At 36.7% G+C, this 13,856-nt stretch overlaps 1 protein-coding gene across 1 annotated transcript in view; it reads right to left on the minus strand.

Annotated features, from left to right (window-relative positions):
• The window catches only part of LOC149819399 (vesicle-associated protein 1-3-like), a 36,306-nt gene extending 26,967 nt beyond the window's left edge, over positions 1-9,339 (minus strand). The window contains exons 1-7 of the mRNA XM_089984578.1: positions 9,133-9,339; positions 8,615-8,685; positions 8,420-8,501; positions 8,176-8,291; positions 7,917-8,081; positions 7,727-7,768; positions 4,033-4,110 (exon numbers count right to left, since the gene is read on the minus strand). Of these exons, the coding sequence (XP_089840704.1) occupies positions 4,033-4,110; positions 7,727-7,768; positions 7,917-8,081; positions 8,176-8,291; positions 8,420-8,501; positions 8,615-8,685; positions 9,133-9,184 (606 nt within the window). The 5' untranslated portion in view covers positions 9,185-9,339. The remainder of the gene's footprint in view (positions 1-4,032; positions 4,111-7,726; positions 7,769-7,916; positions 8,082-8,175; positions 8,292-8,419; positions 8,502-8,614; positions 8,686-9,132) is intronic.
• Positions 9,340-13,856: the final 4,517 nt, after the last annotated feature.

The raw sequence follows: 13,856 nt of genomic DNA on the forward strand, positions 1-13,856 counted from the left end.
TGTAAACACGCCTCAACAAAATGGTTTGGCTGAAAGGTAACACGGGCATATAGTAGAAACCACTAGAACCTTATTTCTAAACATGTTTCAAAACATTTTTGGGTTGAAATTGTGCTTCCTTCAATATACCTTATAAACAAACTTCCTTCAACCAAACTTTAAAATATTTTTTCTTAGGAGAAACTTTATAAAACTACCCTTGACTATTTCAGACTAAGGACCTTTAGATGTAAATGATGTGTTCTTAAAAATAAAAATAACAAACTTTCACCAAGAGTCATTCCTTGTGTTTTTTTTGTTATAGAGAAAGTCAAAAAGGATTTAGATGTTATGATTTTAAACATGATAAACTCTATATATCGAGAAATGTTACCAACAATGATGTTGATTACTCTTCTCTTGAATTATTTCCTAAATGTAATGATGAAGTGTTAAACAACAATGATGTTAATGATGAACCTCAAAACAATATCTAGTGTGGTGAGTCTCATGACATTGATGGTGGACCTTTAGTTATCCAATATAGAAGAAGAACTGTTGATAGACATCTCAATGCCCTAGAACAATATTCTAGCATAGAAAATCAAGAACCAAACACTCTTAGGAAATCAAAAACAACTAATAGGACTCCTGATAGATTTGTATCCTACAAAATTTTCCTCCTCAGTATAGAGTTTGTCTAGCCAAGATACTTTCTTACTTTGAACCCTTCCTCATACAACCAGACAAAAATTATTTTGAATGGATGAGCACTATGAATGATGAAATACGAGCGTTAGAAAAATCCAAAAGTTGGGATATAAAAAATCTTCCTCATGTAAAGAAGACAATACGTTGTAGATGGGTTTTTAAAATTAAAACCAACAATGATGGAACTTTAGAGAGGCATAAGGCTAGATTAGTGGCCAAGGTTTATTCTTAAGAGTATGAAATAGATTATGATGAAACCTTTGCTTCAATGGCTAGGATGACTTTTGTTAGAACTCTTATAGTTGTTGTTGCCATTAGATGTTGGCCTATTTATCAAATGGATGTCAAGAATGTCTTCCTCAATAGTGAATTAAAGGAAGAGGTTTATATGGATCCACCACCTGAATATAAAGTTTACGTTGGAAAGGTGCTTCATTTAAGGAAAGCCCTTTATGGTCTGAAAGAGACACCTAAAGTCTGGTATGATAGGTTTAGTTTTGTTATGGTTAAACTAGGTTTTACTTCCTATTATACTGACATTGTTATGTTTATTAAGAAATCGGATGTGGGTATTGTCATCCTTCTCTACGTTGACGACATGATCATCACTGCAGGAGACAAATAGGGAGTTAGTTTTATTAAGAACGTTTTAAAACAAAGCTTTAAAATGACTGATTTACGTTTTCTTAGATACTTTTTAGAGATTGAGGTTGACTACTCTGCACGTGGCTATTTTTTAACTCAATCCAAGTTTACTTCTGACATCATAGACAGGTTTGGAATTATTGATGAGAAAATGGTGGACACTCCTGATGTGATAAATGCAAAAACGAAGATAGATGATGGCACACCTCTGGGCGATCTGACTCCTTACTGCCATATGATTGGGGCTCTCACATATTTGACCAACACCAGACCTGATATCTCATATGCAGTTTATACCGCCAGTGAATTCTAAGATTCTCCTACAACTGTGCACATTTAAAGGGATTGTTTTGTCTTTTTCCTCTTCATTTGAATTAATTGCTTATACTTACTTTGACTGTGAAAGAGATTCTAATGATAGACGCTCAACTACAGGTTTTTATGTCGTAGGTGACTCATTGGTGTCCTGAAAATGCAAAAAACAACAGAATGTGCCATTATCATCAACCAAAGTTGAGTACCGGGCCATGGCCACTACAACATCTGAAGTTGTGTGCTTGAGAAGATTATTGAAAGACATGGGGGTGCATATGCAATCACCCTCAAGGTTATGTTGTGATAACAAAAGTGACACTTACATAACTGGCAATCACACGTTTCATAAATGCATCAAACATATTGAGATGGATTGCCACTATGTTCATGAAGAGTACTTGAAGAAGACCATCGTCCTGCCATATGTAGCATCGGAATTTCAGTTGGCCAACTTCTTTACAAAAGCTCTTCCTTCTCCCGGTTTCACTTTTTGCTTGATTACAAAGTAAGTTTGAGGGGGAGTGTTAAAGTGTGTGTATATATATATATATATGTTACTATATATACATACTTTTAGTCATGTGTATGGACATATATATATATATATATATATATATATATATATATATTTTTTTTTTCTTTTGATGTAATAGAAAATACCCATTAGAGGTATTTTAGTCATTTTCTTTATTGTAATAGGTTGTGCCCATTAGGGGCACATCAATTCTTTTCCTTTTTTCTTTTTTCTTTTTTCTATTTATTTAACATAATGCCCTTTAGCTACAAAGCTAAGGGCATTATAGTCTAGATCCCATAAAGTTGTTGGGACCTCCCCAACGGCTCTATTTCTAGCTTTTGGGGGTGGTCCCAATGGCCTCTATGCATGTGTGTGGTGTATATATAGGGGGCAAACCCCTCTTGTATTTAAAGCTTGTTCTCAAGCACTCTCAATAAAATCTATATATTTTTTATGCTTTCTCTCTTGCCCATAAGTGGCATTGTGATTGTGTTTGTATCTTGACCCATAAGTGGTCTTTGTTTGTGTTCTTTGTATTCCATTACAACCCATACCTAAATCCGGTCTGAAAACTACACAAAACCTACCCAATATGAGTTGAGTTTGAGCTCATTTTTGGTATGATTTTCGATATATTGAATACATTGAGTTTTAATTAGACCCATATTTAACATCACGTTTAAAATTAGCCCTAAACAAACCGGAACTGATATGAAGCAGGTTTGGGTATTAGAAATGCTAAATGTATAAGATTCCCTGTTAGTCTGAACCAGATCTAATCCATATTGTTATATCCAGATACTGTGTATCCAAATCCATGTGGGATTGGGAAAAGATGTGGTCAGGCTTGGTTGAAATTGGGTCAGACTCTAGTACAAAGATGTAATTTGAATTAAGTTGAATTTGGATATAATTTTATAACCCATCTTACCTTTTCCACATAGAAATCAATATATTTTGAAATTTTCGGGAATATCTGTGAAAAATATCACAATAATATCATGATATTTTATGTTCTGGCAATATTTTGAAAATCTAGGGAAAATATCAGCTGTTGAAATAACAATAATATCACAATATTTTCAAAATATCAGCAATATTGGTGACTACGATCCAATCGGACCTCATAGATGGATTCAGCATGTCCAAAATAGTGTGGATCAGCTTTTGAGTCATGTTTTTTCAATGAAAAACCACGATGTTATGATCCAAGAAAGTATTACACATTGTAGGCCATTGATTTTTGAACCCTTATAAAAACCTGCCCACTTGTAGCAATTGGATCACATCTGAAAGGTTAGTTTCATAAAAAACAAAAAAGAAAAGAAAAAAAAGAGGCATTTGTACCTATAAATGACTAACAAATATAGGCCCTATATATATGGGAAAATATTTGCTACTAATGAAGGTAAGGAACTAGAAATCATAGGTGCAAGTTGTATCGACTCAATCTAACCACATAGATGTGTTCAGTGTGGTTTGTTTGCTAAGGATCAAGCCTTGGATCGTGCTTTTCTGATGTAAAAATGTGATCTTTTGAGTAATGAAATTTTGGCACATTGTGGGCCATTGATTTTTGGACCCCTTTAAAAACCTAATTACTTGTTATAATCGCATGATTCAAAGTTTCCTACTAAACAAACCATGTAGATCACATCCGTAACATTTGATCTACAAAAAATTGGAAATTTTTTAAGAAAAGAGTGATTTCTACTCATTAGTTCCTTGCCTTCATTAGTAGACAATATATATAATAAAGTAATAACAATCATGATGAATGAAGCAACAATATCGCATTCAATTTTGTAAACTTTACTGTTTTCATACACAACAAAAGATAAAGTATGTGATCAATGAAAGCATACCAGCTCTTGCAGCAATTTTTTATTTTGCTGAACGGCAGATGTTCTCTCCATGGTCAATGTTGAGATCATATTCAAAGCCTAAAGAATCATGCTCAAAAACTCTTAATAAATTTCATGTTTAAATAATTAATCCAACAATGAACTGAATCACAATTCTAAAGTTAATTGCAGAAAAGATAACCCAACCAAAATAATTAAAGCATTCAACACAAGGTGCAGCTTCAGGGATTCCCCAAAGGAAAGCATTAAGGTAAGGTGATGCTCACGTGCATAAGAAGCCAAATGAAAATTGTACAATATAAGATCTAGGCTATTCAAAACCTACACAAAAAACCACAGCCCAGTCCCTTGAGAACACAAATATTGATTCTGCTCAATTAGATCATTACTGAAAAGGTGACCTTTAGAAGTCCAAATGCTGCATGCCTTGGACAGCTGATACTAAGTAGAAAATCAAACAAAGGCTGATTAATTTGGAAATTCTTTTTAATCATTTGGCAGAAAACAGCATTCCTTTTTTTATACAAAGGATGGGGGATGGCCCCTCAGTTAAATATGGCTTGACTCTACAAGTCCAGTTATCATACTTGAACTTGACCCTGAAAATAGAATTTTTAACAAAAGGAACTATCAACAGAACAAAATGGGAGAGGATTGTCACTGGTAGAAATTCAATACAGTTGAACTTGAACCTAATGAGAGGAAATTCTTTGCAGCACAATCTTCATGCAAGGTTAGGACATATCAACAACATAAACAACAGAAACCACACAATTTAGACTTTCAAGCTATCAAGGTATTGGCTTAATCTTTAATAAGATAACAACAGGAGCATAATAATGTAAACCAAAAGCAGAAAAAAAATACAAAACAATAAATAGCTTCTGGTCACTAGTGCAGCAGTACTTAAAGAAAACTAGCTCAAAATAACTTTGTCTAACCACTTTAACACTGCAATGAATCAGTTGTCAGGGGCAAAGGAACTTGGAGGAAAGACCAAGCTGCAATGCTTCTCATTTCTGAGAATGGGTTAGGAAAATCAAATACCTGACTGATCTGTGAATAAAGGAGTAGAAAATAACCTTTATGACAAATATTAGGTAAAGCTCATAAAAAATGGGAAAGGACACAAATGCTCTTCACAAAGAAATAGGTACACATAATAGAAAACATAAAATTCCCCTCCAAACCTTGATTGCCTCAAGTGAAAGAGTCAAAGTTTTACCAAGAGATCACAAACATGCAGCATCTTATGATATACAAGCAATAAGAAAAAACATGCTGTAGAAGAACCCAAAGAAGATCATGATCATGATCATCATGTCTTACTCCAATCAACACAGGTCAGCTTTACCAAGTAACTGTCTGCCATTCCCTCCTATTTAAAGCTGAAATGTGAGACACAACCTTTACATAGGTAGCTATTATACCCCTTTCATTAGTTTGTTCAACATGTATAAATTATCAACCCTTCTCAGTAGTATTGTTTATGCCTCCTTGTAACAAGGTCAAAACCATCTCAATCAGCACTCTTTAATTTTTTCTGTTCCATTGGCGCTACACCTAATTTCTTTAATATATTCATGCGTTATCATGTTCTTTCTGGTTATGCGAGACAACCACCTTAAAATAAACATCAAGCTATCTGCACCCTCTCTTCCTGTCACTTCTCTGTTTCCCAAAAGACCATACAATAGTACCGGTTCTACTAGAGTCTTACAAAATGTCACGTGAAAGTAGAAAAGAAAATATTTGTTATCACAAACAGTAGACAACAAACAATGTTTGGTGTAAAGCAGCCACAAGAGCGAATCTGTGTACTTTTTATAATTAAAACTGCTAAGGTTGGCAGTCAGAGAAAGTAATGGATACAGCGATAGTTCATGCTTATGATTACTCTAGGAAATGAATTAAGCATAGTTACCAGAAACTTCTTGCTACATGTGGAACCTCAATTCGGAAGCGGGAAACTCCTTGCTTCCTCGAAAGGAGGGAAAGCTTTGGGAAACCCGTTTCCAAAATATGGGAAACTCAATTCCCTTTAGTGGGAAGCTCGCTTCCTCTTCATTTCCCAAATTGATTGTGTTTTGCTTCCTTAATGTTTCTCTTTCACTTCTTGCCACTTCCCACTCCCTTGCCCTCACTTCCTATGTTTTTCATATTTAAAAATTATATTTTTTTGTAACAAGCTTGCATGTTACTTTTATATCATTTTATATTTGTATCCACGTCATTTCTTATTTGCTTCTGCTCATACTTCATATTTCTTTCTATGTGCTACCTTTTCATTTTCATGCATTTGCATATTCGCTTCATAAACTTATCATGTTTCCCCCTTCATACTACTTTTTAACACTCAATTCCCTGCTTCCGCTTCTCGTATCCCTTTCATTTCATGGTAACTATGTAATTAAGTGCTTAGACAGGCAAAATAACTACAATGGAGTCTCTGGTGTTAACTGCCCAAGCCCAATCAGCATCCAAGAGAAGCAACAATTATAGGGGCATATATCATGATGGAGTAGGATTAGACCACGTGAAGGGGCTGTGTGGGTGATACTCGGCTTGTCATTGCAGATCTTGATTTGAATTGGAACCAATTTTTCAATGCTATGCTTCTTAGAATACTATGATCACATTCAAGAAGTAATAGAAGATCATTATTCACGAATGACATCATGAAAGGACAAGAGGGATGACCCCCCAAAAATGAAATAAATAACACAATGTGAGTAATGCCTTTGGGTCTTCCAAAGTATAGGAAAGTTTAAATCATCTTGAACATATGCAAAGTCACGACTTTGAAGAGTCATAGACAATAAATTCAAACATCCTATAGCCTCTCTACAAACAAAAAAGGTGGCATAGTAACTGCAGTAGCCTTTGCAGTACAAGTGATTTCAATAGCATAAGAGAGAACTACCTTTAATTTTTGTAGAAGGAATAAATCTAACTTTTGTAACTTGCTAATAGAAAGATTGTGAGATCAGCCAACAAACTTTGCAGAGAAAGGTTAACTAAGTCATGAATGATAACTGACAGGTAATGAAGGTCTCCTTTAACATATAAAATAAGAGGTGAATAATAGAAATTCATCACCAAGAAATTACAGAAATCTACAATGCAATATCAGCAAGCATGAACTTGATTACAAGGTAGCCATGGAAGCTACTTGTAATGAAATTCTACATTCCTGATGTTGGTTACTCTTCTTTCACTCAATTTCATATAATTTAATATTTTCAAGGACCCAAACACCTATGAAACATCTTTTGTCAATAGCATCCATAAATGGGCACACTACCTCTCACGACTAAAACCAAATAATACCAATTTTTCCTTTCCCAAGGATTATAACCTGGTAAAACAGTTCAGCAGTTTTTCTTAAATTTATAAAGGCAAGCTAAAATCAAAAGAAGTAGAAAATTGTTCACCTTGAAAATCTTCCAGTATCACACTGAATGATATATCATGCTCAGTGTGGATTAGATAAGTCTATTATCAACATAATGTTTGTTGCCAAGCACATGCATACAGACAAATAACTTACTAGATCATATAAAGGAACAAATAAGTTTCACATATCAAATCTGAGACAAAGATAAAGCAGAAAGAATCAGTCTCAGAATACATGAGCAAGGAAGCACCACAGCTACCAGAATTCAAATAACAAGTAAATGCTTTCAAAAGTTACCTCTGAATGTTTTTCTTTTGGCTCTTCAGATGCTTTTGATACCTGAATAGTTAAGCGTTAAGAATTAATACATGGCACTGACAAACAGCCCCAAAAAATACTTTATATCATGAGACAAAAAGATTCATCTTGAAGTAGTACTACCAAAAGGAATTATGAAGGAGAAATTAATCATCAGTTATGAGCTTACAGAATCATATAAAGATGAACTGAAGTTTCCGTTCTCTGACTGAGAAGCCCATGGTGAGGAACCTTCCTCTGCTTTTTCTGGAACTGGTGATGGAGGTTGGGGTGGAGGAACATATACCACCCCCATTTTGCACTCCTCAACAACGTTCCCATCCTCTTTATTGAACTAAAAGTGAAGCCTAATATGTCACTTTCCAATAAACTACAGTGAAGCCACCCAAAATGATTTACTTGATTAAAGCACAATAAAAGTATCACACCATTTCTCCAGTGATGTCCTTAGCAGTCAATCCATGATTCGCAATGACACTCTGAATGAGGAACTTGTCTTTGCACCGCATGTCAGGTGGTGCCTCCTGTTGCGCTTGCATTGTAACTACAAACAAGGAAGAAGGGCTTATAAAAAAAAGGAACCAACTAAATGGCTGTGAATGCCCATTCTGGTAGACACAAAGGATCGCTCAATTGCACAAAAATTCATGAACCGAAAGAACCGCTTGTTACCAGTAACATCAAAAGCGCTCTTGGGCATGACAACGCCTGTGTTTGGCCGCACGCAGTATTTCTTTGGACTCGTCGTTTTAACCTTGGTTGATCAAAGGAAAAATTCAAGCAGTCATTGCTAACATACTCAAAAAGAAAAGGAGAAGCCCATATGGAATGTGGTGAAACAGTCTATAATATAAGCAAAGCGACTACCTTGAAAGCAACATAATGATCTGTCTTGTTAAGCAGACGCAACGGACAAGAGCTCTGCTTATTCAATTCGACTTCACGATCAGTTCATAAGAAGGCAAAAAGCTTATCAGAAGAGTATTACCACATGCCACCAAATTTTAGAACCACAAAACTAAAACATCATGAACAAACCGTTCTCCAACATGCTGCAGATGGAGGGGCTCAACACAAATAAAAATTCAATATACCGAGCAGCACAATGAAACCCCTCAATAAATGAAAAAAATATAAATCTGAACCAAAGGGAAAAGGGAAGATACGCCTAATACAACTAGACTCATCATGAAAACCACCAATCTCATCCCTAGAATGCAAAATAAAGGGAAGTACGCACATGGGTAGCCGTGAATTCGATCTAAAATACTGAAATACACAGAAAATTGAAGATGGGTGTTTCGTATTATGATAAAAAATGAAAAGCCCAGTTGATAATTTCGAGTTTAAAGGAGGAAAGAAGGGAAAGAAAAAGAGGAACTCACAAGTGAACTTGAGTTCTGAAGGTTGGATGTCGAGATGCTCCCCGGAACTCATGTTGGCGCAAGATAGAAGTCAACTCTTATCACTTGAATGGGGGGTACTCGACGGAGAACGGCTTATCTATAGAACGATCACCAACATCCGATATCTGTTCCCTTCCCCAGGAAACCACTTTGGGAGTTCGCAGGGATCAAATAAATGGCAACTCAAATGAAAATGGCATGTTTTGGCATTTTTGAAGTTTTCGTTTTCTAATGAGGACAAGCCAAGCCACCATTGTGGTTCAGTCGTTCCGGGTCCAAACGTGCCACGTTGACCATGGTCATATTTCTTTTTTTTAGATAGGCAAGACCATGGTCATATTTCGGTGTGTCTTCATGGTCTAAAACTCTTAAGGGTTGTTTGATGGTGCGTCCCGTGCGCAGAGGACAAAAAACGTCATTTTCACACCATTTGTAAGAAACTTCGGGTGCGTCCCGCATCCAAAATACCCTGTAAACACCGTTTCACCCCTGTTACAAAAATAAAACAAATAAAAAAAAAACAAAAGGCACCTCGACGGGGGCGCCCGACTCTCTCTCACACGCTAAAAAATCTCTAGCTCCCCTTTCCCTCCCACCTTCCCAAGTCTCACACAAAAATTTGTCCCACCCGTTCCTCTTCTGTCTTCAAGATAGGAAGAGTGCCAAATTCGGGCTTTCTTTGATGGGTATATCTCAACAGACGGTCAATCACTACACCAACTGCTAAAGAAAAGAAAACCAATGAAGGGAGAGGGAGTTGTTTGGTTCAGTTGGTCTTTCGGTTCTTCGTTTATTTTCGCTTCAATTTTGCAGTGAAGATGGAGGAAATGGGGAACGAAGAGGGCTCAGTAAAATCTGCCCAGATCTCTCAATTGTTTCAGCGGTTCGCTAGCTTCTGCAAATCCCAAATGATGGAGTTCTTCGCTGAGGAAGAAGAATGCGAGCAGATTCCGACGATGGGTCCCGACGATTTTGACTCCGAGGAGATCATCACGGACCAGAAGGTGGTCATCATTAGACCCGATCATCTTCGCGACCCATCTGAAATCTCCCCAAGTTGGCAACTCACCATGTCTCGATTCTTTGGTTTGGCGAGCGTTTCGGCCTTAGAATCAGCTTATCTACAGCTGCAAACCGCGCACACGCCGTTTGTATGTGTGCTGCAAACGATTCTAATTGGATTCATAACTTGGCTAAAAATCCATAAAACATGTAAAATGATCGACGGATCCAGTCATATCTATATTTGTCCAAGTTGTTCGTACAGCGTCACCCTTACAAGAGAGAAAGAAAGTTTGGAAGAGAGAAAAATCCTTATAAGAAAAAGAAAGTTTTGCCTACGAGAGTTTTTTTATATGAGAAGTTTTTTTAAAGAAAGTTTTTTAGCTTGTCTGTGTAGTATGAGAAAAACATAGTGAAAAAATGTAAAAAAACAGGAGGAAGGTGGTGGTGATGGTGGGCAGTGGTGGTGAGGAGTGTAAAGATAAATTTTTCTCTTGTTAGGAAATATTCCTCCACCACCACCCTCATGGAAGAATGTTTTCTATCAAAAAGTATACTTTTTAGAAAAACTTTCGCAACAAAAAAGTCTCTCTCGTTTTAAAGGGTCAAAAATTTTGTATAGTTTTTCTATTTTGCATCATTTTTCCTAAATCTTTCTTGCTTCTAAACGTGCCCTTAAAGGGGTGTTGGTAAATAGTTTCTTAAAAAAAATTAATCTTGAATTGGCTTTTTTTTAATCAGGTCACATGTGTCATTAAAAATAAAAATATTGATTTTTAAAATTTTTAAAATTATATCAAAAAATAATTGAATTGACACCTTTTTGAAGGGTCTTTGGACCTATTTGACCTGCATTTGCTAATTCAGACCAATTTTGACATTGGTGAAAGCACATTTTTCTATAGGACCCACACGAGAAGTGTGTGGCACACACACATAAAAGAGCTGAGAAAGCTCTCTACTCGCCCAGAGGACCTATTTGGAATCTCGGGGTAGTTGTGGAAGGAAGTATTGAATCCACAAATCTAGTGGATTTGATACTTCCCACGCTTGTTTGGGAGCGTCATCAAAATTGTTGGAAAGTGACTTCGCACAAATCCAAATTTGCAACAGGATGAAGGCCGGTTATGCTCGAAATCGCCAGAGGGGTCCGAACTCTCAACTCTCTTCTTCTCTTGCTATGAATTGTTGTGTATCATGTGTTGTATGTTTCATACATTGTTTCACTTGCATTTATAGACAGAAGAGAGTTCAAGCTTTGGGAACAACCCCTGGGAGAAATCCCTTCATCTCTCAAGAGGCTCTTCTCTTGAAATGTATCTGTTCAAAAGACACTTCTCTTGGAACGTGACTGTTGGAATAGCCACTCCAACAGTCACTTATGGTCATATGATCTTACATCTCCCACTTGGTCATAAGGGACTTCATGTGTTTATATGCTTGTTCTCAACCGGAACCTTGCATACACACTATCTGAGTAATCTTTACTCACCCTTGTGTTTATATGCTTGTTCTCAACCGGAACCTTGCATACACACTTTCTGAGTAATCTTTACTCATTTACCACTTAGACATATCTGAGTCTCATCTGACTTACATGTCTAGTGAAAACATCCTCAGTGACTGCCTTGGTTAGCGGGTCTACTACCATGTCACTTGAAGGAACATAGTCCACTACTATTTCCTTTTCCATAAGTATATCATGAATATATTGATACTTAACTTCAATATGCTTACTTTTAGAGCTATCTACTCCTGTTTGTATTAGTCTTATAACAACTTTATTGTCACAATATAGTTGAACTGGATCTTTTGAAACGTCCAATTTTAACTCATTTAAGAAACGATTTATCCACACACCAAATGTGGCCGCCATGTAGGGATGGCAGTGGACCGGGGGAAAGCAGGGCCCCATCCCGCCTTGCCCCGTTTGGACCGGGGATGAAGGATATGAAACGGGGATGGAGGCGGAGACGAAGGTTAAAATCCATCCCCGTTCGAGGATGGACGTACCCTTTTCCCTGCCCCATCTCATCCCGCCCCTGCCACTTTTCCCCGCCCTGCCCCGCCTCATCCCCGTTTGAACCGGGGATGGAGGACATGAAACGGGAATGAAGGCGGGGGTGGAGGTTAAAATCCATCCCCGTCAGGGATGGAGGCGGGGATGGAGGTTCTAATCTTGAGGCGGGGCGGGGGTGGAGACCTTGTCCCCTGCCCCACCCCGCCTCACTGCCATCCCTACTGCCACGTTACAGGCTATATACTCAACTTTCTGGGTATGTTGTGCCATACACCCTTATTTCTTGCAAGACTATTCAATTGCCCCACCTCCTAACATAAATACATAACCAGAGGTAGACTTGGATTCATCCCTATCACCAGCAAAGTCAGCATCTGAGTATCCTAAAAGCTTTAAAGTATCTGACTAATAGCATAGCTTAAGTTCCTTAATTCCCTTTAGATATCCAAAAATTCTCTTCATTGCTTCTCAGTGAGAAAGTCCAGGGTTACTTTGATATCTACTTACTAGACTTACAACAAAGCTTAAGTCAGGTCTAGTACAAAGCATTGCATACATCAGGCTTTCAATTGCCTGAGCATAGAGAACATTCAACTTTTCTTGTCCATCTTTTGGACAATCATTCTTACTTAGTTTTTGGCCTTTTACTATAGGAATACATTTTGCCTTGGTACTTTTCATTCTAAATTTCTTTAGAATGTGGTCAAAATATCTTCTTTGACTCAGACATAGCAATCTCAATTTTCTATCTCTGTGGATTTTAATTCCAAGGATATAAGAAGTCTCACCCATATCCTTCATTTCAAATCGAGAACTCAACCATGATTTAGTCAAACTTATCATGTCTATGTCATTCCCAGCAATTAATATATCAACATAGAGAGATAACACTGTAAACTTACTCCCACTTTTCTTGGCATATACACAGCGATCCAGACTATTGCCTCATAACCCAATTTGGTTATAGCATTATAAAAAGTCAAATATCACTGTTTTGGTGACTGCTTAAGTCCATACAAGGATTTATTTAACTTATATACTTTATCTTCTTGAACTTTAATTTCAAAATCTTCTGGTTGTTGTATGAAAATAATTTCATTTAATTCACCATTTAAGAAGGTCATTTTCACATCCATTTGATATAGGTCAAGATCAAAATAAGCTACCAATGCCAAAATAATACGAATAGATGTCATTTTAGCTACAGGAGAGTAAGTTTCCTCATAATCAATCCCTTCTCGTTGAGTATAGCCTTTTGCTACTAATCTAGCCTTGAATTTATCAATAGATCCATCTGCCTTGAGTTTCTTCTTGAGAACCCATTTGCTACCAATTTCACTATATCCATTAGGCAAGGTAGCTAGTTTCCAAACTCTATTCTTTTCTATGGAGTCCAACTCATCTTTTATTGCTTCCTTCCAGAGTTCAGACTCATTAGAAGCAATCACATCTTTGAAACTCAAGTTATCAAGAATTTCATCCAAATTCATGGAATAACATAATTCCTCACCCAAGAATGTATAATAATCATTCAAATACGATAGAGGAGTTCTTGTTCTTTTTTGTCCAGTTATTTGTTGTTAAGTTTGTTCATTATTCACAACGGGATCGTTATGCTCTAGATCTTGAATGGGTATCACAAGATCATTTGTGATATCCAGAAAGACATCATCATTTTCAG

This window comes from Nuphar pumila, chromosome 13 (assembly GCF_984573655.1).
Source record: "Nuphar pumila chromosome 13, dmNupPumi1.hap1.1, whole genome shotgun sequence".
Classification (NCBI taxonomy): Eukaryota; Viridiplantae; Streptophyta; class Magnoliopsida; order Nymphaeales; family Nymphaeaceae; genus Nuphar; species Nuphar pumila.